At 40.1% G+C, this 26,552-nt stretch overlaps 1 protein-coding gene across 5 annotated transcripts in view; it reads left to right on the forward strand.

The window, feature by feature from the left end:
- Nucleotides 1-26,552, forward strand: part of dock5 (dedicator of cytokinesis 5) — a 167,383-nt gene that overhangs the window by 109,829 nt on the left and 31,002 nt on the right. For all 5 annotated transcript variants that reach the window (XM_076992920.1, XM_076992916.1, XM_076992917.1 and 2 more), the window contains 19 exons: nt 3,351-3,449; nt 3,613-3,685; nt 3,909-4,012; nt 4,337-4,514; nt 9,633-9,730; nt 9,999-10,088; nt 12,077-12,177; nt 12,263-12,397; nt 13,616-13,727; nt 14,179-14,249; nt 14,685-14,791; nt 14,880-15,016; nt 15,208-15,303; nt 15,650-15,748; nt 16,061-16,231; nt 16,336-16,436; nt 16,575-16,633; nt 19,583-19,737; nt 20,410-20,495. In XM_076992920.1, the coding sequence (XP_076849035.1) occupies nt 3,351-3,449; nt 3,613-3,685; nt 3,909-4,012; nt 4,337-4,514; nt 9,633-9,730; nt 9,999-10,088; nt 12,077-12,177; nt 12,263-12,397; nt 13,616-13,727; nt 14,179-14,249; nt 14,685-14,791; nt 14,880-15,016; nt 15,208-15,303; nt 15,650-15,748; nt 16,061-16,231; nt 16,336-16,436; nt 16,575-16,633; nt 19,583-19,737; nt 20,410-20,495 (2,072 nt within the window). The remainder of the gene's footprint in view (nt 1-3,350; nt 3,450-3,612; nt 3,686-3,908; nt 4,013-4,336; nt 4,515-9,632; nt 9,731-9,998; nt 10,089-12,076; nt 12,178-12,262; nt 12,398-13,615; nt 13,728-14,178; nt 14,250-14,684; nt 14,792-14,879; nt 15,017-15,207; nt 15,304-15,649; nt 15,749-16,060; nt 16,232-16,335; nt 16,437-16,574; nt 16,634-19,582; nt 19,738-20,409; nt 20,496-26,552) is intronic.

The raw sequence follows: 26,552 nt of genomic DNA on the forward strand, positions 1-26,552 counted from the left end.
TCTATAAAAAAAAATTGACTTGAGCATAAGTTGTTCTTTAAAAACTTTACATAAGTAGAAGTACAAAAGTATTCAGCATTTTTTGTACTTAAGTATACTGCAAGTAGTTTATTCTAAAAATGTATTACTCAAGTACTAAAAGTAAAAAGTACAAGTATTGTGTTTTGAATTCATTAAAGAAAGTTGTCAGTTTGATTATCAATTGTTTTTATTTATCACTTACAAATCAAAGATGTCAAAGACCACAAATACAAGTGTTCTGTACAAAGAAGTAGCAACTTAAAAAACTGCGCTTAACACTCTGTACACAAAAAACAGAACAAAACGCAGACGTACAAGTTCGCCTTAATTTAGCTGAGAAAACGAGGTGTATTTTGGACGTAAAATTCGTCCGTCGGATTCTTAGGGTGAGCCTACTGCCTTGCATTTACCCTCAATAAATGCCCTTACCCTAACACTACACTATAAAAATGGGCACATGATTAGTCAGCATGAAAAGAGACATGGCTTACTGTTGCTAAAAACACAACTCAGCATGACATTGCCTTTATGATTGCCAGCTAATGTTAAGTGAATACTGCAGCACGTCATGAACATAATTAGGTTAGTTAGCTAAGATATCTAACATAACTAGCGCTTACTGACAGCTAAAGCTGGTGCTTCTTCTGTGCGTTATATTTCTAACTTACATTGATGTGTTTCTTCAAGTTTGAACGTGAATTTATGAAGGCCAATATTTCACCCTCTTTAGGGAGGCAGAGATGGCACTTCATCCTATAGGAATTTACTTTCACTCCAACAAACGCAAACACTGTCTCTAGGTAGGGCCAACGTGGTCTCCTTGCTCACCCTCACAGCCACGATCACTCGATGTTGAAGGTGTGGAAGGTGCCAATATATGTACATTAAAACACCAACAAGCTTATTATTCAGCACTTATGCTGCTCTACTGCTGTTACCAAACATGGTACCATCTCTTTTAATGAGATAAAAAGCGAATTATTTGGAATAATTTAGAGTATATGTGTATTTGTATAAATATGTAAATTAAGCTGAAGGTGCTGGAAAATACTGAAAATGGACCTTCAAAGTTCAAAGCTGCTGCATGGAATTTTGCCGCGTAGACCCTTGTGGAAGTCACGACGTGTCAAGTGAACCTGTATTACCTGTTCAGTGAAGGCAGCGGCAGAGTAAACGAGACGCGACCGGAGCATGCGCAGTTTTCTCATGAGACAGCCTGATCGCTTGACCCGGTGACAGCGCCAGCTAACATGTTTATAATTGTAATGAATAACTATACAGCACGTAAAAAATGTATCGGAGTAAAAGTATTAAACTGATGGAAAATATGTAGTGAAATAAAAGTGGAAGTAGGAGAAAAAAATAATTCTCCATTAAAGTACAGATACAGCATTTTAGTACTTACAAAATAAGTACAAAATACTTATTTTGTAAGTACTAAAATGCTGTATCTGTAAAATACAAGTACAGTAGTGAAATAGTTCTACTTTGTTACTATACAACTCTCGTAGGACCCACCACATTCTGAGTGATACCCATTGAATCAAGAATTGGTTGAAAATTTATGCTAAAAGAGTCACATAGATTTTCAAAATGGATGTTAAAATCACCAACTATAATCACCATATGGGCCGATAGTACTACATGAGACAAGAAGTCTGAAAATTCCTGCAAGAACTCAGAATATGAACCGTGGGGGTAGTAAATAGTAATTAACATACGACCAGGATGCTTTGTTGGTTCTTAAATTTGATACATTTAATACAGTGAGGATGAGATGTTCAAAAGAATTAAACATGAAGCCGAGTTTTTGAGAAATGCCTATATCGGAGTCATATATTGTGGCGACACCACCTCCTCGAGCATTTGGACAGAGGTTATGAACATATTTATAGCCAGAGGGAGGCGCTTCATTTAGGGCAGGGGTGCCCAATACGTTGATCGCAATCTATTGGTCGATCGCGAATAGGGTTGCCACCTAGGTCTGACAAAAAACAAGGACACTGTCATACTGACACAGGGTGGCGAGTGTAATCTGTTGACGGGGGGGGGGGTGAACATGAGTTGTTGAGCGGGGGGGGGGGGGGGGGGGGGGATTGGGGTGGTGAAGGGGTTTAAAATGGGGTACCGGAGGGGTTTTAAATGGACACAGCGAGAAAAAAACAGATTTAAAGTGTGCAGAAACAGTCTGAATCGTGGTTTGAACTAACCTAGTTTTTTTGCCGGGACCGAATATTAAAAAGAAGAAAAACCGGGACAGCCCGGGAAAACCGGGACAGGTGGCAACACTAATTGCAAAGAAAAAAACCCTCTCAACACTAACATACTATGCAAATACAATAAAAACACCACCGCCGCTTACCTGAGGTGTCTAGACAAGAGTTCACCTACGTGGTGTTCAATGTAGGAGTGCACTCATCTAATCTCACCCAGCCCAGAGCAGACAAAAGAGTAACAAACACAACAAACAATCACCTCTTGTGATTGTAGCCCCGCCTCCACTCAGGTGAGCCTGCAAAATAAGAGTCACAAGCTGCATGCAAACAACCCATACCAGAAGGATTTACCAGGTCTTGGCATGTAACAACACAAGTTTAAGTCACCAATGCACTCATTTATTCTCATTTCTTCAGTCCTTAAGATACAATGAGGGACAGATAATTGAAAAAGATGGAAGACATCAGCAATTTGCTGGCTTTGCACAGTTTTTCTTCCCTTCATTTGTACAAACAGATGGAGATCTCCATCCCCATATTCACTGTTTTCCATCTCATCTGGTCTATGACCTCGCCCAAGACTTCATCTTCACTTGCGATGTTCATAGACAATGTCTACAATTTTCAGTATAGTCAGTTAAAAAAAAAGCTTAAAATCATTAACTGTCGCAACAAGAAGTAGGCAATGTTTGTGATCATCTTGGAATACAAGTGTAACGTGGCTCGCGCCATGGAGCGAGGAGACGGACACAATTGCTGAGATGAGCGAGATTTAATACAGGGAATACCAAAACCAGAGTCGACAAAAGAGGCAGGGGTCATAACAGGCAAGCAATCCGGACACGAAACACGGGTAAAACGCAGAGTAACGAAACTAACAGATAACACAGGGCGACTGGGCAGCAATAACAGGACGTACTTACAGACAGGGTAACGGGCATGAACGAGGCAACACGAAAGCGGGATATACAAAGAAGACAAACAAAACCACGGATGACTAGACTGGGGAATGACCCCTGCGGGCTCATAAATGAATGTTTGTTGTTGTTCCTTCATTTAAAACATTACATAACATAATAAAATGGTTTCTTAACCAAGCTCATTTCTCATTAGAATGCCATATTCCCTGGAGCAGGCTGTGAAGGACTAACTGAATACAAGTCAGTGATTTACTATCAAGTCAAGCAGCCCTGTTGGAATGAAACTGCAAAGGTAGGGACACTACAATGTTAACATAAACTCGAGAGTTTGCTCAAGTTCAAGAATCACCATTAGCACATGTCTAAGGAAAACTGTCAGTACAAGATTGTTGACTATGAGTAGTATTATTTGTCTATAAAATCCTCATTTATGTATTTGCTTTTCTTTGGATTAGGTGGCAATCCCAGTAGAAGATGTATGCCGCTGCCATCTCAGCATGACTTTCAGACACAGATCCTCTCAGGATTGTGGGCTATTTGGCTATTTTTCTTAGTGAAAGAATACTTAAAAAAATTTTCATACTTGTGATTTCATGTTGTATGTATTTCATCTTACTGTGTAATATACATATACATATTTCCCCAAATTTTAATTCATTCACTGTGAATACTGTGAACATACTGTTGCATTTGTTTGATAATGTTTTGTTAATTTAATTGGTTACATTGTATGTTTTTTTCTTTTTTGCAGCTAGAGACAAATCAGAAAAACCGTTTGGCATGGCGTTTGTGAGACTAATGAAGTCAGATGGTACAACTCTCCCAGATGGAAGACATGACCTTGTTGTCTACAAGGTGGACATGCAGGCAGCATTTAAGCATTTCCTTTCTTCATGTTTCCCCTCGCACTGGCAGAAACATTGCTTTCAAGTCTCAATTCTGTTCCACAAACAAAATGCAAAAATGTTTAATTTCATATTTTTATCTAAAGCATATTTAAGCTTATGCAAGTTCATAATTTTGATGTTTTTAAGGACTATTGTGTAAGTTCTGTCAATAATCTTCAAAGTGAATTCTGTCAAAGTGGAAATGGACATAAGCCTCAGCTATTAAAGTATTTGAAGTAAACCTCTACATTTCCTCTACAAACCTCATACATTTCTGTCCATTATGCCAAAGGTGGATGTGAAGAAAGCAGATGATGCCAAGACATATTTGACTCTGCCTGGCTCATTGGCTGAAATGGATGAGTACGAGAGGCAGAATGGAAAACCTTTTTCATCATTCACAATTCCCATTACCAAGGACAGTTTCCAGATAAACACACTCACCTGCTCTACCAAGCTTACACAGAATGGTATGCTCTGAAATCCTTGCTCATGTTGATTGTACCAGAATAATTGTTTATTGTTAAGATTTTTTGGATCTTTAACGTCAGTGGCAATCTGTTTTATGGGTAGGAGTGAACTATGATGTATCATGCATGAGGAAAAAAATGCATATCAGTTCATTAATTAACATTATCAGGCAACCCAGGTTAGACAATCATAACTAACCCCACCTCTGGCTAGGCAGGGTTTGTAAAAAAAATAATAATAATAATAATTTAAAATTTTGTTCATCGCATTATACCCCTTTGAATTAGAGGGCATGTTGTAAGGGAGACAGTAGGGCACTGCATCTCATTTTCCTCACTGGAATTTTTTTTGTTCCATTCCAAGGTCGCTCCATTGTGTTTTTCTTCTTGGAAGTGGTTCTAATGAATTTTGTTCTTGAAAGCCTATCCCATTCTGATGGCACCTACATGATACCACATTTTCTCTTTATCTAGAACTATATTTTTTCTATCTATTTTCCCTAATGTAGTAATTATATAATTCTATTGTGGGGACACCCTTTATAGCATTGCATCACATTTTATACACTGGGGTAATTCAAATTTAGTGGAGCACATAATTGGGCATTACATTTTGGGTACTTGTAGGAATGTCCTGTACAGCACTCCTATTTTCTATTGGATAGGATACCATTTGGGACAATGTGTGCAGTATTGAGGGCACTTCATAATGGCACCTTTAGGATAGGAAGGGCAACCAAATCATCAACTTTAGGCCATTACAAAGTCTAGATCAGGTATCACCAAATGGCGGACCGCGGTCCGGATCCGGACCCGAACGCCGTCCTGTCCGGACCCAATCACATTCCTGATTAACTGGATACGGACCCAAATGCCAAAAAAATGTTAACCGGAGACTATATTTTAAACCGGAGAATTTATTTTCAGACGAGTGTTACGTTCACCACCCATTTGAGTGTTACGTTCGCCACACCACCACCACCACCCCCCCCCCCACCCCCCCCCACGCTGAACAACTTTCGCTCGCCACCGCGGACCCGGACCTAAGGTCTGAGTTATCTGCCAAAAATGGACCGCGGAAAGGTTTAATTGATTACCCCTGGTCTAGATTATAAAGGCACCTTATAGGCCACAGCATCACATTTTTGACAGTAGAAGGGCATGAATGCAATAATGAATAGACTATAAGGGCATATTTATAGCCCACATATTGAATTTTCTGGAGGGCACTTCAGGTATGATTTGTCAACCATGGGCCGCTAGGGTTGTCCCCTCCTGAATCCGCCAGTGTTTTACATGTACAGACTAGAGGTGTCTGTACCTCTTTTTTCCACTTCAAAATAAAAACCTAAAACACTCAGATAAATGAATAAACATGGTAGGTTTGCTTTATTCAGCTTTGATTTATTACTTATTTATTTTTTAATGAAACGTTAGAAAACATTAACCGTCAGTGTGCATATCGAACTGTCAGACAGGCACTGTGCAAAATGTCAAAAATATTTTAAATAAAATATGCCTGCCTGAAAATATATTTAAAAAATTGTCACACAACAGCAAAAAAATTATAAGGTAAGGTTCAAGTAACGGGGTCTAAAAAGCAAACAACAACAAAAAATGTTTATAAGCTTACTTGCCGAAACGCACCGCGACGAGACAACACACTGAAACGACAAACGGCTGAACTGTTATTTTTTTCTGCCTTACGCGTTTTAAATGGAATGCCATGTTGGTTGTTGTCGTGCGACATGAAAGACGTTGATGACATAACTTGCACTTTACTTTGTTTGATTCATCTTTATCTTTTTCAAAATACTTTTGAAGTTTTTTTAGTAGCCGTTATAATCTGTAGTGTGTTCAGCTCCGCTCATTTGGATTGTGCAACTACAGGGTGTGATTTATTAATGTGTAGTAAGGAAGATGCCTATTGTTAATGCGCACACATCATTTAAAAATATTTATTAACAGAAATTAGGATGATTTTATTTGACAAACGGTTATATATAACGAAAACAAAGACATTTAATGTAACAACTAATGCTTAGCAGCGTCCTTGGGCACCCCCCTGCAGTTAGAATGGTACATTCGACTATGACGTTCATAGTCGACTAGGGGGTATAGTCGACTATAGTCGAATCAGCGACTATTGCAGGTCACCCCTAATACGAACGGCGAAAAAACAAAACTTCCCTAAGCGATCAGAAAGAGTAACAAGAGAATAATACAGTGGGGGGAAAACTTGAAAAAACAGAGAAAGGGAAGAGAGGAGGCAAATTACAATGAGGAGTATACCAGAGAAACGTTACCGGCTGACTGCTCGAGAGAAACAAACAACTCAGCAAAGAGACACTGCAGCAAGCCTCCCTAAGAAGGAAGCAAGACGGCTGCGTGTCATCTTTGCTGATTGCGTCTACGAGATGTAGACCGTGACCGCCCTCTGGTGGTTATGGGCGGGGCAGTGCTGGGGCCTGCCCTTACAGGGTTAACCTTACTGTGAATCTAAAATGACACAGAGGAATACATGGATATGCATAAGTCTAAAATAACACAACACAGATTAATATCTGGATATGCATAAATCTAAAATACTCATGCTCACATATGATCCACAGTAATGCATGGGGAACATAAATTATTATACCATGATTATACTATGAAACAGTAATAGACTGGACCCATTAATACCCAAAACATAAGGGATCCTAAGCTGTGCATTTACATCAAATACAAATCACTTAAAGTTCAGATGGTATACTATAGACACAGGATTTAACCTAGGCATCTACTTCAGTCCAGAGTTCTCAATTATGTGTTGGAAAGGAGACATCGGTACAATAAGACCCTTATATTCTCCAGCTTTCCCCTGGGTAAAATGATGGCAATTTTTAAATCCCTGGACAGCTCTCGCAGTGACTCCCTCTAGGCTAGATTATAATCCAGTGTCTGTCTTGGAGCATAAATTAATAAGAATCTCTTAAAGTTTTGCCTCCTTCGCATCAATGCATTTCAGAGAGAGAGAAGCCAGTTAGTGGTGCAGCTAAGTCCAGATAAGATTAGTGTAACATTTACACTTCATGTAATCTTCATTTTATTCCATTAGCTAGCAGAGGTGGGTAGGAACGCATTACATTTACTCCGTTACATTCACTCAAGTAGCTTTTTGGACAAAAATGTACTTGTAAGAGTAGTTTTAATATGAACGACTTCTACTTTTACTTTTACTTGAGTAAATATGTGCTGAGAATAACGCGACTTTTACTCCGTTACAATCGGATTTGCGCCGCGCACTACCGTTACTTTCGTTTTGTAAATAATTCGTCTTTTCAGTGAGAAGACTGACCAACGTCTCGTCACCCGAGTATGAGTGACGAATCAAATGAAGCCGGTCAGTCACGTGATCACATACGCGACATACGCGATCTCCACCGTAGCAAGAAAGTGATGAAAAACCTACCGAGCATCCCTGACCTCACATACAGCCACTGTTCACATTACACACGTGTAAAAGGGACATTATATAATGCGCTGTCAGTTGTGTCTGCCAAACGTGTGGACATTTCAGCCTACAAGAACTCAACATCAAATTTGAGGAAACAAGATGCGCAGGGTTGCCAACTTTTCAAGATCACTTGGAGTGAGATTTGAACCTTGAGGGGGTGGCGAGTGTACATTGTTACCGGGCGGGGTGTAAAATGAACACAAATTAAGTATTATATCGCGATCGATCGATCGCCAGTGGTTGGCGCCAGAGCGAACTAGTAACTCATTGAATCATATATGTGGATCAGAGGTCAATAAATAGATTTTTTTTTGGCGTGAGAAATCGGAAGTGTGGCGTGAGAGTGTGTGAAGATGGTCAAATGCGTGTGTCTCATGCTCAATGCGTGAGAGTTGGCAACCCTGCGATGCGATAAGTTAAGTTTGCCATATGTATAATTTTGTGTAATGCTATATCTCTGAGGCATAACGTTTGTATGATGTAATTATTAAATGTAACGCAGTGCAATACTAAAAACCAGTTCACACTCCGAGTATACACACTAGCAATATATGATGATCAAGTTTGCTATAAATTGATTCAGTTGGCGTCAAGTTGTAGCTACAAGTATTGGCTGACAGTCTCATCAGTTAGTGCCTTTGTGGAACTCATTAAAGTTACACAGGCCTAATAATTAGGAACAAACAAAAATACATATTATTTATATATTATATTTAAAATAAATTATTTTTGTTATCATTAAAAGTCATTGTTTCCAGTAATTCAATTTCCCATGATGTAATTTATTGACATGAGACTCAATGCATTGAGTACTTACTCATGCATTTACTCACTACTTGAGTAGCTTTTAATCAAAGTACTTTTTTACTTTTACTCAAGTAAATTTTTGGATGCATACTTCTACTTTTACTTGAGTAACATTTGGTTCAAGTAACAGTACTTTTACTTGAGGAAAATTGTTGAATACTCTACCCACCTCTGTTAGCTAGTTGCACAGACCTCTGAATACTGAGTTTTAATCTGAAGTGGAGTAATGCTGTTAGTAGGGCTGCACAATAAATATTTATCAATATTGTGATATGAGATTCCTCAAAAAACATATCTTGTGTGTAGGTAGGCATCAAAGTCAGATGGCTATAGTTATCAAATGCAGGTGGTCAGATGTGTGAAGGGGTATGGGATCGTAAAATGTTTGGGAACCACTGCTCTTTCAAAGTAGGAGAGAAGTGAGAAAAATGAAGAAAAACTTGCCACTTGAAACTTTTGCCACAATTTGGATCTTTTAGCAAATCCTCAAAAACATCTTCAATGTCTGTTCCAGACTCTTCATAAATTTTGAGATCCTTTTGGAGATCTTCCTTTATGTTGAATTTGGAATAACCTGTCACAAAAAAATCCCAACTTACAAATCATCAGTAGCAGTTCTCCAACCATTATAGATTCCACCATTCAGAAGTGTTGTTTTGGACTATTCTGGGGATTGAGAACCTCTAAGATATTGTTTATTCCAAATTTCAGTGAGAATATAAATCAACCTGGATGATCATTCTTACTTGTACTAAATAAATAAATAATTTAGCAGGTCACCCCTAGTACAGACTCTTCTCTTTCGTTTTCAGTCAATCTGCTGGGTCTTCTTAACTGGAGATCAAATCCTGAGAAATTAGAAGAGAACCTTCGGCGATTAATGGAAGTTGAAGGAGGAGAGATTGTTAAAGTAAGATTTTGTATTGTTGTTTAGCAACTTTATTTTATAAAAAGCCCTTATATCTCAGATATTTATTATATTATATATATATTATATATTTATTTATTTAATTTAGTTTTATCTTTAATGTTTATTTCCTTTGTCTAATTTTATGATTGTCTTTTATTGTACGGTGTCCTTGGGTGCTAGAAAGGCGCCATCAAATAAAATGCATTATTATTATTATTATTATTATTATTATTATTATTATTATTATATATTCTTCTTTTACCTAAAGTTTCTTCAGGACACATTGGATGCCCTTTTTAACATCATGATGGAAACTTCTGAAAAGGATACTTATGATACCCTAGTATTCAATGCCTTGGTGAGCACAACAATTTATCACACTTTGTTACTTTGTTATTGCTAATTTAGAAGACAGACAAAATGGAAGATTTTTAAAAATGTATGTATTTTTATTTAACTTTCAAACATTTCCTATAGCACAGTGTCCAAGCTGATCCAGGAATGTTCAGAGAGGGTACTGTGATTTAGTGTACTTTGAGGGAAGGAGGGAGGACAGAAGAATCTGTTTCTTTGCTCAGTGACATATACACTCATTGGCCACTTTATTAGGTACACCTTGCTAGTACCAGGTTGGACCCCCTTTTACCTTCTGAACTGCCTTAATCCTTCGTGACAGATTCAACAAGGTACTGGGAGCATTCCTCAGAGAGTCTGGTCCATTTTTACATGATAGCATCACGCAGTTGCTGCAGATTTGTCGTCTACACATCCAGGATGCGAATCTCCCGTTCCACCACATCCCAAAGGTGCTCTATTAGATTGAGATCTGGTGACTGTGGAGGCCATTGGAGTACAGTGAACACATTGTCATGTTCAAGAAACCAGTCTGAGATAATTCACATTTTATGGCAGGCATGTTATCCTGCTGGAAGTAGCCATCAGAAAATGGGTACACTGTGGTCATAAAGGGATGGATATGGTCAGCAACAATACTCAGTACAATTAATTGGTACTAATAGGCCCATAGTGTGCTAGGAAAATATCCCTGACACCATTGCACCACCACCAACGTTGATACAAGGCAGGATGAATGCATGCTTTCATTTTGTTGACGCCAAATTTCACCCTACCATCTGAATGTCAGCAGCAGAAATCTGTTATTTGAGTTACTTCCCCATTCTGATGCTCGTTTTGAACTGCAGCAGACCGTCTTGGCCATGTCTATATCCCCAAATGCATCGAGCTGCTGCCATGTGACACAACATTTGCTTTAATGAGCAATTGGACCAGTTTTTAAAAATGTAATTAGCATAGAAAGTATATGGTTCAAACACAGTAGCGAACCGTGACCATTAAACCTGGGCCCGCCCCCCCGGAAAAAAATCGTTTCCTTTCTTAATTAACTGATTAACTGCAATAAATAAAAAATAAAAAAACTGAGACGACAGTACAGCTTTAGAAACGCAATAAACAGTAATATATGTACTAGATAACTTCTTAAGAAAAATAAGGTATAATAAGGTTCACAGCTCCGTGTTCCTCGGAAGCGGAATATGTAAACAATGCGCACGAGGACATCAAAGGAATGAATCGAAACTAGCTAGCGGTGGTACGCATACGAGAGCTAGAGTCGCCACAGCGGGCGGAAATTATCATACAGTTAAGCCCGCCCACTAAGAGGGAAGATATGATTGGTCAATTTTACTGTCATTTGAAACTGGTATTGCTGAATTATAACTGCCAGGCCCTCTGTAAACGAACAGCGGGCATCACAGTCCTGATAGAGGGAGACACCGGCTCACAGGCTTACACTTAACCCCTCACCTTCAAACACAGATTGAATAGGTTGAATAATTTATTTGCTTATATTTTTGTAATTGTTTAGATGTCGATTGTCAAACTGTAAGTAGATAAAATAAAATTGGATAAATTAGTATCCTAAGTATCCCGGATGCATTCCCGACCCGAATTTCAACCCGAACCTGAATTTTGACCTGAACCTGAATTTTGACCTGAACCTGAATTTTAACTTGAATTTTTGCATACCTGAATGGATTTTATACAGACTTGTTTTTTCAAGTAATAATGATTTCAGGTTCAGGTTCTGGTGACACCAAAAAAGCACCATACCCAGCACCATACCCACCACCACTCCCCAGCACCTCTTCTAGCACTTCTGTTGGGATACTGAGGCATTCCCAGGACAACCGAGAGATATAATCTCTCCAGCGTGTCCTGGGTCTTCCCCAGAACATAATGTGTGGTCTTCAGGTTCACTGAGAGAATATAATGTGTGGTCTTTAATTATAAACATTAACATTATTAACAAACATTTCTTTTGACCAGGTGTTTATAATTTCACTTATTGGGGATGTAAAATTTCAGCACTTCAACCCAGTCCTTGAGACATATATAAATAAGCACTTCAGTGCCACACTGGCTTACATGTAAGAGTTTTTTTTTATACCTTACTTACTCTTAAACATTTCATCTTCTCTTTCTTGAAGTCTCATTTTGCCATGTCTTCTCTAGGAAATTGACCAAAGTGCTGAATTATTACATTGGTCACGCTGAAGACCCACTTCACTCAGAGAGGCTCTATGCTGCCCTAAAGGCCTTCAAGTACCTTTTCCGCTTTATTGCACAATCTCGAATACTTTACCTCAGGTGGGACTGGTTTCCTTGTTCCCAGCATTATACTGGGCTTTAAATTAATGTTTAATAAGGGTGTACTCACACTAGGCACGGTTTGCTGGTTCCGTGCTGGGGCCCGGTTATCCCCCCTCCCCACTCCCCCTCTGGCCTGCACTCACACTGCCTTTATCAAGCCGGCCCGAGCACGCTTACATCATCACAACGTGACTTTATTTTGAAAAAAAAACGCGCTCGCACAACACTATGGAGTTCCCAATTTTTGGAGTCGTTTTGGGAGTGCAGAAACACGGTGCAAGCACAGATTTATCGATCATTTAACACAACGATTGTCTGCTAATCCCTTTGCTGCCATGACTGTTTAACGACCTCTTCAGGCGGGCCTGGGCACGGTTAAATGGGCCGGGCCCGGGCATGGTTCGGGGCGATCACACTAATCAAACGAACCATGCTTCGGCAGGGAACCGTGCCCGGTCCCGGATCACAGACCCTAGTGTGAGTATGCCCTAAAAGTGGCTTGTGTGATGACTTAATAAATGGTAATTTCTTAAAGAGGGCTAATAATGTCCCAGGTCATTTTAGCTTATTCTTACATAATAATGTTTTGATGCACAAATATGAATATTTTGGTCCTTCTAATGAAAGATTGTATGTTTAGAAATACTTATAAACTATAATACAAAATAATTGTATGTTTAGAACTGCCTTGCTCTGCTAAAAAGGATCTTGCCAGAATCTTGAGGAAACTTAAAATTTCATAGGGGGAATAATAATATCCTCTTTAACTGTACATATTGTACACTGTCAAAGGGGAATGTTACTTCTCAAAGGCAAGTCAAGTTTATTTATATTACACCTTTCATACACATTGGCAAAGTGCTTCAGACAAGAGAAAATAAAGAAGCTTATTAAGACCCAAGATCTGTAACCCTGAGAAGTTCATTACCAAAAAGTAGAATAAATAAAAATGAAAAGCAAGGATTTAAAGAAATTAAATAGAAATGAAAATGAATTAAATAATGAATTTAAAGAATCAAACAGAAATTTAAATAAAAAATTAAGAATTATAATGTTAATGAAAATAAGAATAAGCAAAAGATAAATATAACTAGAAACAGTAAATTGAGGGAAAATAAAATAGGGTATCAGTATGACTTATACATATAAGTGAATGTATAGAGGAAGAGTTAAAAAATTTTCAAATACTTTTTTGCTGTATCCCATTCCTCTTAGATTTTACGGCAGTTACAAGGATGGGGATGAGTTTTTTGACTCTATTCGAACCCTTTTCCTGTCTGTTAATACACTGATGGACAGGCCTCTGGATGAAGCTGTGAAAATAAAGGTAGGTGTACAGCTGTGCTAAGATGCCAATGATGAGAATAGGCCTATCAGAAAAATATAATTCCTATATTGAATTCAGTATTACTATGACAAGAGGCTTGAGGTGGATGCCAAGGCGAGAGTTTCTTTATTCAACATTTTAACTGTCAAAGTAGCACACTCACTAGACTCTGTGTGTGTGTGTGTGTGTGTGTGTGTGCACGCTACAATGCACACACGGAAATAACCAAACACAGACACACCTGGAGGGAGGGGTCAGGGGATGTACCGTGATATACAACCCCCCCCGGGAGGAGGAGGGTGGCTCCTCCCAGTCAAATACTGTGACAATTACATAATATATTATTCTTCAGTGTGTGGATTAGCCTGTTGCTGATCCTGTTATTGATCTGCTGATGTCTATTAAACTGCCCCCTCCCCCACCCTATTTTTTGTGTTTTGTTTCTTCTTAGGGAGCAATTCTGAAATACATTCCAGCCATCCTCAATGACATCCAGCAGGTTTTTGATTCAGTGGAGCTCAGGTAAAGTGTCACTGACAGTATCTCCAGAGCTGGATATCTGAATATCCAGAATGATATATATGCAGAATGATGCAATCCTTGAGGTAGCAGAACATTCAGTTCATAAAGAAGACTAAACATATGCCATTAATATCTTTATTAAAAAAGCATTTTAGTGTGTATAAAAAACTGGTGGCTGTTTTTTTTACTCTCTTCAAGCTCTATTTCTGTCTAGACTGTTAAACATTCTCTAATAGTCAGTACTGCAAAAAGTGCATGATGCTATAACAGAGAAGAATGGGATGCTAGAATAGCCAGTGGTTTCTTATAGTGAAGGCCACACTAGGTGGTTAGTTTGTTTTCCTGTTTTCAAAATTGTACATTTTGTCCACATATTAATATTGTCTGTACTTATCTTGACTTATGAAACTTTTATTATCTTTCTTGCCACAACAGTGTTCTGTTGGCTAAGTTTATTGAGAGTATTCCAGACTCGCAGCTTGTGAGGCAGAAGTTAGGATGTATGGTGAAGATTGTAGAAAGTGACCTTTTCAAACTGCCTGGTGAGAAACTCCTGCCCATAAAATGCCCCAAATATTGCCAAAAATACTAAATGTTTTAATGCTTTTAACAGTATTCCTCTTTGAACAGACTGCCGTGGTGTACTGTTGCCCCTGTTCACAGACCAGCTTAGTGGTCAGTTGGATGACCATTCCAATAAGCCTGATCATGAGGCCTGCGTGCACCTCCTCAGTGCTATACTGGATATGCTGGATCGCAAAGATGTGGTATATCTGTCAGCAGAAACCTCCCTACACATGTCAAATCATGGTTCTAAGTATGCAATCATGTGATTCACAATGGTGACTGACTAATTATAATTACTGACAGTATGTCCTGTCGAGGTATATTCACCCAGAAAGCCCACCAATCCTCGTATTCTTTCTTGTCCCTGATGCATCTGTGCTATTTTTTCCAGGGACCCATGAAGGGTCATGTGCAGTTAATAATGGAACGTCTCTTACGGAGAGTCAACCGCACAGTCATTGGAATGAGCAAAGAATCTCCTCTAATTGTAAAGTACACTGAATATTGTATACAGGTTACACTGGTCAACAGTGATTTTGCTTCATGCTAAAATACCTGTTTATTTTGTATTTTTGCATAATGAATCCATAAATTCAGAATTTTTATAAAATATTAAGTTTTCAGAATTTCTAGATCATGTTCAATTATACTCATCTGGTGTTATGTATAGTATGAAAAAGTAGTACCAAGGAAGGTGGATTCTCTCTATGGTGGCAAACTACTACTAGAGCAAGATTTGTTTTTATTTTAGAGAGGGAGGTAACAGTCAAGAATATCTTTTTTTTTCTCTAGTTTGTTCACTGTTCTAAATAAAAACATTCTCTTGAGCACAGGGGCATTTTCTGGCATGCATGATTGCCATTCTGAAACAGATGGAAGATGAACACTATGACCACTACATTAGCACCTTTAAAACCAGGCAGGACATAATTGTAAGTTTTCCAACCCAGATGTCATGATATCTATCATGAAAAGATTCTACAAGTGGGTCCTATCCTTTTAGTTTATGTATTCTTCTTACTGATGTAGATGACAAATTACCCTTAAAAATGAATATCTGCAATTTTAGAGGCCACTATAGTAAAACAACAAGCAAAGTCACGTTCTTAAAACCACAATTACATTCGAAATTCCATCTACATCTGCTAAAATCCTGGTACAAGTGCTCCCTTTGAAAATAGAAAATGTCACTTAACAGTAGGCTATATTTTACATATAGAGGTCAAGTATTGTCTCCTTTCCAGGATTTTCTGATGGAGACATTCATCATGTTTAAAGACTTTATGGGGAATGTATTTCCTTCTGATTGGATAATCATGAACCTCCTGCAAATGCAAGTGTTTCTGCATGCAGTAAACCAGTACTCTGAAGTTCTCAATCACTACTTTTTGGATCCTGCCCACTTCCATCTCCAGGTCAGTCTTAGTCCTTTAATTTATGCTTTTGGAATGTGTACTTTCTTTCTTGGTTGTCAAACTTTCAGCTTTGTAAAACAATTATGTATGTCATTATTGCATAGCTATGGAACAACTACTTTCACCTCACTGTTGCATTCCTTACTCACAAATCGTTGCAACTGGAGACCTTCTCTCTTGAGAAGCGCAGTAAGATTCTCAACAAGTGAGTTTATTTAGTAAACTACATTGTGTGGGGTGTGTGTGTGTGTGTGTGAGATAATTCATTGCGTTGTTATATTGGGGTTATTTGAGTATAAAATGTATCATTCTGAACTAATTTTATTTCTAAAACCTTTTCTAGGTATGGGGACATGAGAAAATGTATTGGATTTAGGCTACGGGATATGTGGTACAATCTCGGTAGGGGAATTTCTTTTGGCTTAAAAAAAAAACATTTACCGTGTTTTCTGGACTATAGAGTGCACCTCAATATAAGCCGCACCTACAACATTTTTTTTAAGGGAAAATGTTGTATAAGCCACACCGGGCGATAAGCCGCATATATCTACTGAACTGAATACAGTGAGTCCCTGCTTAACGGCGGGTCTGGTTAACGACGGACCGGAGTTACGACCGATTTTTAAATTTATTTAGAAGTTCACCTCTGACCACGACTTCGCAGTATTACAGCAGTATTCAATCAATCAATCAAATTTTATTTATATAGCGCTTTTTACAACAGTTTACAAGTGCCGGGTCCTAGCCCCCAGTGAGCAAGCCAAAGGCGACATGTCTAATGTATTATGTCTAAATATCTAGTTAGGACAAAACTAGAGTGCTCAATGAACTAAGTTAGTCATTGTAACTACCGAATATCATCTGTAGCGTCTTTATGCGTGTGCAAATGAGGGGAGTCGGAATTTGGCACAATGCATGTTGGTTTGAAAAAATTTCTCCGTCGTGCCTGCTGCTTGCATGCGCTAAATGAAAATGAGCACTTTGATTTACAACTTTGACCTACCACCTGATTCACTTTCTGCTCCACCCCTGATGGGTGAAGTAACATCTACAGAAAAGCCGCACATCATAAGCCGCATGGTTCAAATCGTGGGGAAAAAAGTAGCGGCTTATAGTCCGGAAAATACGGGTACCATGAAATGGAAAAACATTTTTTGTTTCTTTTGCATTCACTGAAAAAAAGAAAGAGCAATGCTTCTAAATTTGATTGTTTGATCATTATAACAACAATTATTATTTTTTTAATTATTAGTATTATTATTGTTGTAACCTTTATTTAACCCAGTGGTTCCCAAAGTGGGGGGTGCACCCCCTAGGTGGGGTGCGGAGCTATTGCAGGGGGGGCGCGGAGCTTGGAAGTAAAACGTGCACATGTGTCAATATTAGGGATGCACCGATTCCGATATTAATATCTGAAAAAATTCTAGATCGGGTATCGGGCACAATGTGACCGATCCATAAAAACAGATCTATTCAGTCTAATTCTATGCTTGTATTGCTTGCTTTACGGAGTTATTTCAACCTTAAATATCCACTCTGTCCCAGATAGAAGTAAACTTGGACAGTTAACAGGCGAGTGAAACACGAAGCACACAGAGGAGAGGTGAATCACTGACTCGTACTCGCGCTGGTGCTATTCCACTTAGTCCGTTTATTTGCTGGTTGACCAAAATAAACCTGGGCTCCAACACTACTTGACTGTTCATACATGAACTGGTGAGTTGTCCAAAGCTCATTTAATGCGTTACTTACAGAAATAAATTAAAGAGCAGTGGTCTGACTCGGTCTACGGCAGAAAGCTAAAAAAACAACAATATTCCATACGCGCACTCAACTCGCTCCCTTAAAGAGACAGTACACATATTTCTGGCCTTTACATGCTTTGTGCTCTGCGTGATGTCTGCACTTGCAAACTAGCCGCATATGCATTGCTGTTTCTCTTATTTCATCTCCTTATTTATTTTAAATTATATTTAGAATTCTTGAACCATTTAAAAGGTTTCTTGCAGTTTATTTTTTCATGTTTGATCAAAGTTGTGAACCTATTGTTTTTGTAAGTTTCAGGTTGTTTGGTATTATTTATTTTACATTCAATGTTATATTCATAATTGCACTGACTGAACAAATGCAAGTTGTGTTGTTTTTTACATATTTATATGTGTGTTTAAGTGTGCTATACTGGTGCAGAGTTTTCAATAAACTTGTAATTCAGTATGTCTGTGTTAAAAAAAATGTTTTAAGTCGATTCAGCACAGTTTTACTCTATCAGATCGGTATCGGATCAGTATCGGCCGATACTAAGCCTCAGATATCTGAATCGGTATTGGAAGTGAAAAATGTGAATCGGTGCATCCCTAGTCAATGGGGGGGGGGGGGGGGGGGGGGCAAAAATATTCTCATCTACTAAAGGGGGGCACGGCAGAAAAAGTTTGGGAACCACTGATTTAACCTGGACAGGGCTCAGGGCAGGGCTCAGTCCTGCGTCTCGGAGATGACCGCCCTCGGTGGAGTGTCCGCCACAAACAGCTTAGAACACCCTCTACAGGAACACTGACACACAGAGGCACGAAAGGGAAAAGGGAATTCGGCAGAAACACGGGGATAGACACACACACTGGAACAGACAAACACAAAAACGGAGCCAGGCTTCGCGCCAGGAGGAGAGCGGCCAGCGGGTAGAACCCGGGAGCTGTGGGAGCTGCGGGCGCTGCGGTGGGCGGTCCTCTCCCCGCCCTCGCCGCAAACCCTCCAACTGCTTTTTAATGGACGACATAGACACACACTCAGGGAGAATTTGTCAGGGAATCAGGGAATGCCAATTTACCTAACCTAAATGCACTTTATATAGTGTAACTATTTACTTTTGCTTTGTTTTTTTTTGTTTTTTTTTTTTTTTTTGTTCAAAGATTTGGGATTTTAAAGGATTTTATCCTGCACTAGTCTGTTGTTGTGCAATAAATATCAAAAGTTCAACACCTTTCTGATCTAATTTCAACTGACTATGAAAACTGCTTTTTCATTGGCATGTAACTTTTTTTTAACTGTAATGCAAATAGTTACTTTCCCTGGTAACGAGTTACTTTTATTATAGAGTAATTCAGTTACTAACTCAGTTACTTTTTTGAGTAGTGAGTAAATATAACTTAGTAACGTTCCCAACACTGGCTATAACCATAGAAGAATGGTATGCTAGAATGATTCAATTCTCTAGGCCACAAATAAAACTTAATTAATAATTATTCTGTGTAACACTTTTGTTATTAGCATCTAACAACACTAAACAAGTGGAATTAAGCGCATTCTCATATCAGCAGTGCATTGTGTTCAATTATGTGGTTTTATGATCATCAGGTCCTCATAAAATGAAGTTTATCCCTGCCATGGTGGGGCCTATCTTGCAAGGCACTCTGGTCCCTGAGCCAGAACTGAGAAAGGCCACTATACCCATTTTCTTTGATATGATGCAGTGTGAACACAACTGTAGTCCCAACCGAACATTCCAAATGGTGAGTGTTCTGAGGCACATAATGTTTGTCTGTCTTCTAGCAAAATTTGTAGCAAAGATAAAGACAAATGATAAAAGCCAAGAGAAAATCAATCAAGCTTGACTGATGCTTTCTGTAAATAGTAGCGAAGCAGATTCCCAAAAATGATTGATTTCTACTTTGTTCCACCTTTTGCTGTATTATAAATGCAAATTGTAGTGCGTAGAGTTTTTATACAAGATGCAATTATAGGAAACAAACATATTGTTAAAACCAGTGATTACACATTTTAATAAAAAAAATAGATGGCATGGCCTCCTGAATAACTTGGAATAATCAAGACATGATATATATGTTATATTGCTCATACTATATGTTATATTGCTCATACTATGTTTGACGAAGAAGCCAGCAGTGAATTGTAATTAACTGCTTCATTTATTACTGGGGCTTGGGTATATGCTGCTAATCCTGGAAATTCATTTGTTAACAATATCACATCATACATTAACTTATGATTAGATGAAAAATATATACAGCATATAAGATCCTAAATAATCTATTATAAAACTGCTTTGAATATGCAATGTGTAGCCAGTGTGAGGCTGGTGGCATAGCCATGTGTGTTTGTGGGCTGCTTCAAAGAACTATATGAATGTGTTAGGTGGATGACTGTGTACATGTGTGTTGCAGTTTGAGCATGAATTGATCACTAAGCTGGATCAAGAAGTTGAAGGAGGTTGTGGTGATGAGCAGTACAAACTTCTACTGGAAAAAACGTAAGTGCTTTCTGTGTTTTTCTATTTAAACTCTCATAGCTCCATAAATATTTCCTGTTAAACTATGCTTTTGTAGTCGTTACATGAATAAGAAATTATAAAAATAAGAATTTAGTTTTTTTATAAACAGCAACAGTATAATGTTTATACAGTATTGTATGCTTAGTTCTGCATTAAAACATTTTTATTTATCTACATTTAGGGCATTTAGCAGACGCTCTTATCCAGAGCAAGCTATAAAATTGCTCTGCATATTTTAACAGAATGCATCCTAGATAGTAGCATAGATAGGTCAGAATTCAAGATACCCTTGAGCCAGACTACTACTAAACTACAGGAATCAATGCCATTACCTAGTATTCCAAATAAACATAGATTCCAACTTGAACAACAGGAATTAAAACATATATATCCATAGACAGATAAACATACAATTTAAAGAACCAGTACAAGTGAATGAATGAATGAATGAATGAATGAATGTTGAACTTATATAGCGCCTTTCTAGATACTCAAGGTTGCTTTACAATTTTAACACCGGTACAACTCTTACACTACCAATCATACACCGGCGAGAAGCGGCAGCCAATTGCGCACAGCGTACTCTCTACCGGGATCCACAGCCCCCTGGGGGACTGAATAGGGTGCAAGAAGGGGAGAGAGGACAGACCCAGGTGGCAGAGCACCATCCACCACTGGGCATACACACACACACACACACACACACACACACACACACACACTTTTTATTGAACATGAAGACACACAGACACACTCGGGGAGAATGTGTCAAGGAATCAGGGAGAGCCAATTTACCTAACCTCCATGTCTTTGGACTGTGGGAGGAAACCCACACAGACACAGGGAGGAACATGGAAACTCCACTCAGATAGGGACCCAACACCTCAGTGCTGAGAGACAAACATGCTAACCACCAAACCACCGTGTTGCCCAAGTGCTATCTGTGGTGTTAGTGCTCATTTAAGTATTCAACAAAAGAGTGAGTCTTCAGTCTACGTTTGAAGGCAGTAAGAGACTGCAGTCCAAGCAGCTAGTGGAAGATTGTTCCACCATCCTAGAGCCAGGACAGAGAATAGCCTTGAGTTTTGTTTTATGTGAGATTTTAAGCATGGTGTTTCGAATCAAGCTATGCTTGAGATTCTGAGTGCTCATGGTACAGATCGGGCTTTGACCATGGACACCATGTAGGGAGGGGCTAGTCCATTTTTGGCTTTGTAGGCAAGCATCAAGGTTTTATATTTGATGAGTGCAGCTACTGGAAGCCAGTGAAGACAGCACAGCAGTGGAGTGATGTGTGAATTTGTGGAGATTGAAGACCAGTCATGCTGCAGCATTCTGAATCAGCTGTAGAGGTCTGAGAGACTGCATGAGTAGCTTCATGTGAAAGAACGTCCAGAAACTTGGGTGGCAGAATGTGGGAAGGAAAGAATTAGCTGGGTATGATCAGCATAGCAACGATAGGAGAAATCATGAGACAAAATAATGTTACCAAGGGAATGAATATATAAAGAGAAGATGGCCTAGAACTGAGTTTTGTTGAACTCAAGTGGGGAGTTTACATGGATTGGATGTAGATCTTCTCCATGTTACCAGATAGGAGCGGTCTTCCAGATATGACTGGAACCATTTGTAAGCAGAGCCAATCACACCAATGCTAGAAAGAACAGAGAGGAAAATGTTCTGGTTGACTGTGTCAAAGGTTGCAGAAAGATCCAGAAGAATTAAAACTGAGCTTGTTAGGTTTGAAAGATGTCAAAGTCAAATTTATTTATATAGAGCTTTTTACAATATGTCACAAAGCAGCTTTACAATCATATGGGTCCAGATCCCTAGTGAGCAAGCCAGAGGTGTGGAAACAGTGGCAAGGAAAAACTCCCTAAGATGGCAGGGATTAGGAAGATGGGAGGACCAAGACTCAAAAGGGAACCCATCCTCCATTGGGCGGCCCGCAAGCAGAAGACCGCATTTATAGTTCAAATATAGTTCTGTAGTTATAGTTGTAATTCCAGGCCGAGTGGTCACACTTCTTTCAATGCAGATGGTGAACATCAGGTAGGAGTTGGCATCAGCGCGTCCTCTTGCGGCAATGACGGTCCAACCACGGCATCGGCACTTCCACTGGCAAGCCAGACCAGGTGCTTGTATGGAATTGTCTTTGGTGCCAGTGATTAGCATGTGGCTCCAGCAGCCTTATCTATAGCAGCATAACTAAAGGGAGGGGCCTGGGGGTGACCACAGTCATGTGGGCTCAGTGAGCCATTGTGTTTCACCAAAGTCATTGTCACAACTAGAGTGATCACATGATATGGCTGGATGTAGCTGGAAGCCTATTCCACAACTGAGGGGCTTTAAAGGAGAAAGCTCTGCCTCTGGCTGTATAGCAGTCTTGTAGTGAAAATTCTTGTAGTGAAAAACTAAGAAATCCTGCATGTTGTGAGTGCAGAAGGCAACATGGGTTATAGTATGCAATGAGTTCACTCAGATATTGTGGAGCTGTAACGACGGGTGTAGGAGGCAGACACCACGACGTATACGGTGAACATAGAAAGTTTATTGACAAAAAAAGACGTAAACTCCGTGTGGAGGATGAGTACAGCTCTCCGACACTCACACAGACATGTAACTTTAGACAAAGACAAGCACAAGACACTGTGCGAACGCACATTAAGTAGGTGATTAACACAGACCCTCGTGATCACGAGGCAAGGCACAGGTGCGACTACGAATACGCTCATGAACAACCCACACCCACGGAAGTCCATACATGGACATAACGATACGCAGACAACGTAGCGGCACGCCCACAGGGAAGGGACCGGGACTGTCACCATAACAGAACCCCCCGCCAGGGGCTCGCTACTCCCGGAGCGTCCCGCGCTGCTGGAAAGCCCCGAACCTACACCGACGAAGTGGGGCTGACTTCTCCCTCGTATTCCCCATAGCACTCAGTGAGGGCTGAGTATAACGATAGAGGGGGGGCTGACCTCTCCTCCTTCCTCTCTGTAATATACCGTCAGCGTGGAGTAAATGGAAGGAGAGTAGCTTGCTCCTCCGTCCTTCTCCTCCTCCTCCTCGTCCTCACTCCCGAACTCGTCTTCGGGAGGGCTGGCACTCGCCATCCCGGCATAAACCACTAGCGGGTCCTCTGTGCCTTCCTCGGTTTCATCCAGGGGGGAGGTCTCGCGCATTAATGTGCGGAGTCCTTCTCTCCACCCTGCCTGGAAGAACACCTCCTCTCTCCTCTCCTCCGCGCTCTCAGGCACACGCACAGGGGAAGACGCGCACTGGGGCTTGGTTTTCCCCTCCCTCAATACACAGCTGCCCACAGCAATGGGTGGCAGCTCTAGGGATGAGGGGGGGTGTTTTTCCTCCCATATGCGCACCGCGGATTGGCGGAAGCTTTCTGCCATCTCTGCGTCCTCCGTCTCTCGAGCCGCGCAGAGCATATGAGCACAGACAGGGTCCTGCTTCATCTCCTGCTCGGTGACGGGGGCCTCGCGGCACCGGACTGGGGAAGAGGCATGGTGATGCCGGCTCTTTCTCTTCCCCTTAGGTGCACGGGTGGCGTATCCTGTCATACTTTTCTTTTAGCGGCTCGTCTTTCTGTAACGATGGGTGTAGGAGGCAGACACCACGACGTATACGGTGAACATAGAACGTTTATTGACAAAAAAAGGCGTAAACTCTGTGTGGAGGATGAGTACAGCTCTCTGACACTCACACTGACATGTAGCTTTAGACAAAGACAAGCACAAGACACTGCGCGAACGCACATTAAATAGGTGTTTAACACAGACCCTCGTGATCTCGAGACAAGGCACAGGTGCGACTACGAACACGCTCACGAACAACCCACACCCACGGAAGTCCATACATGGACATAACGACATGCAGACAATGTAGCGGCACGCCCACAGGTAAGGGCCTGGGACTGTCACCGTAACAGGAGCAAGACTTATGAATTATGGAGGAGACTGAAATTGTCATATTAGGTGCATGTCCACTGTGAGAGACGTCATTAAAAAATGCGGAAATCACAATGTATGATTTTTTAATTAATTTATTTGTGTGCTACTGCTGCAAATAATTATTTGAACACCTGCCAATCAGCAAAGATTCTGGCCCTCAAAGTTAGTTTGCCTCTAAAAGGTCCACCTCCACTCCACTTATTATTCTACATTTGTTTGATGTCGTTAGATGCATAAAGACACCTGTCAATTCAATATTTAACGAGAGGCCAGTGTAAAACTGAGAGTACGACTAATATGATCGAATTTTCTAGCCCTAGTTAGGACTCTAGCTGCCTGAACCTCCATTAAAATATCCCCCAGTTCCCTAAGACGCTGGTTGTCTTTGTTAAATATTTTTAGAAAAGTCTCTAGCTTTAGCAGAAGTGCATTCTCTATGATCTCAGTGGAGCCATATGTATCATCTAGCCTTTGCCACATCATAGCGACACCTGATGTTGGATTGTGGACATGGACTGATTCGCATTGCTTGTGGAGATGAGTTTGGACTGAGCCACTTTATCAGTAGGTCAAGTTCCTCTCGTGCTGTTAAGTTGAGCTCTCCAGTAATGTCTTGGAAGTACGTTTTCCAAAGATACTCCAAGACTTAAAAACGCTGGAAACACTGTCTCTCTGCTGTGCTGCAGGCGCTCATGCTCGACTCGGATTTCAGCAAAACGAAACCTAACTCAAATCCGACCACAAGGGGGTAGTAAATCAACAGAATATAACCACAGGCCTTTCTCAGTATCACAGTACGAACATCAACACAAACAATTTGGTGAAAATAAATTTATTTAAAACCAACTATTCTAAAACAAACAGTATCAACAAGGATCAGTATATTAACAGAGTTAACTGGGTATCTAGTGTGTGTGTGTGTGCACGGACGTAATTTGGGGGGGGCATGTCCCCCCCACTTTTTCAAAAGCCGGGTTTGGTCCCCCCCAGTTTTTACGGTTAAAACCAAATATTTAAATAGCGACGAATCCATGTCCCCCCCCACTTTTGAAATCAAAATTACGTCCATGTGTGTGTGTGTGTGTGTGTAAAAAGGGGAGGAGAATAAATGTGTGTGCGTGCGCGTGTGAGGAGGCGGGAGTTGTAGTCTCAGTTCTCCTATGGAGAACAAAGCAACTAAAATGGCTCCGACTTTAAACAGTAGAGCAGCGCGGCTGTATGTTAATGAGCTCAGCTGGTTTATTCCAACGTGGTCAGAACAAAGAGTAATGGAGCTGGCTTAATAACTAAACATTAATGTGGTGTGTCTGAGAATGGGGAAGACTACAAGTTGTCCATTAATCAGATAAATAAAAGATGGTGGCATGCACAGCAAAGAGAACTTTGTATATACAAATCTTGATGAAGACTGTCTAAACAAAGTTGAACACAAAACAGAAGATTTTAGTTAAACTTAGATAAGTCTACAGTTCAAGTAACTATGCCCTTTGATAAACTAAGCCCAGCGGTTAGACTCTCACGTGTTGAGGGTTTTAGGTGGTTTGTTGTCCTCTCTGAATTAGGAGGGAATTTCCACCGCAGGCTCCTCGTTGATAAAGCGGCGTCGTCCAGGTGTGCTGGGAATCGTTCTTCTGGATATGAAGTCCAGGAATGCGAGTCTCGTTCACAGTTTAACAGGGAATTGATCACCTTTGTTTCAGTCCGTGTGGCCGCGTCATCAAGCTTGATTGAAGTAAATCGGTGAATCTGTTGCCGTGGTAACATTGATCGGTTGGTTGGTGTAACTCGGGCTCGTTAATTAAGTAATACGACTTTCAGCTGTTTGCTGTTAGTCGTAGCTAACAGCAAACTAAATAGATCTAACCTCGGTGCCGTTCAAACCAGAGAGAGAGAGATGGATGGCTGATCAGGGTATTTAAGTACCTGGAAACCACGTACTTTAGACACACCCTTTCTTCCGTCAAAGCAAGCTTGTTCAATGTGTTGCCAGTGGTACTGCCACCTGCTGGTTTAGCATGGTACCTACATCTGTGTGTGAATGTTTCAACTAACTCATTCCCATTTTCTG

Source organism: Brachyhypopomus gauderio, unplaced genomic scaffold, assembly GCF_052324685.1.
Source record: "Brachyhypopomus gauderio isolate BG-103 unplaced genomic scaffold, BGAUD_0.2 sc99, whole genome shotgun sequence".
NCBI classification, from domain to species: Eukaryota; Metazoa; Chordata; class Actinopteri; order Gymnotiformes; family Hypopomidae; genus Brachyhypopomus; species Brachyhypopomus gauderio.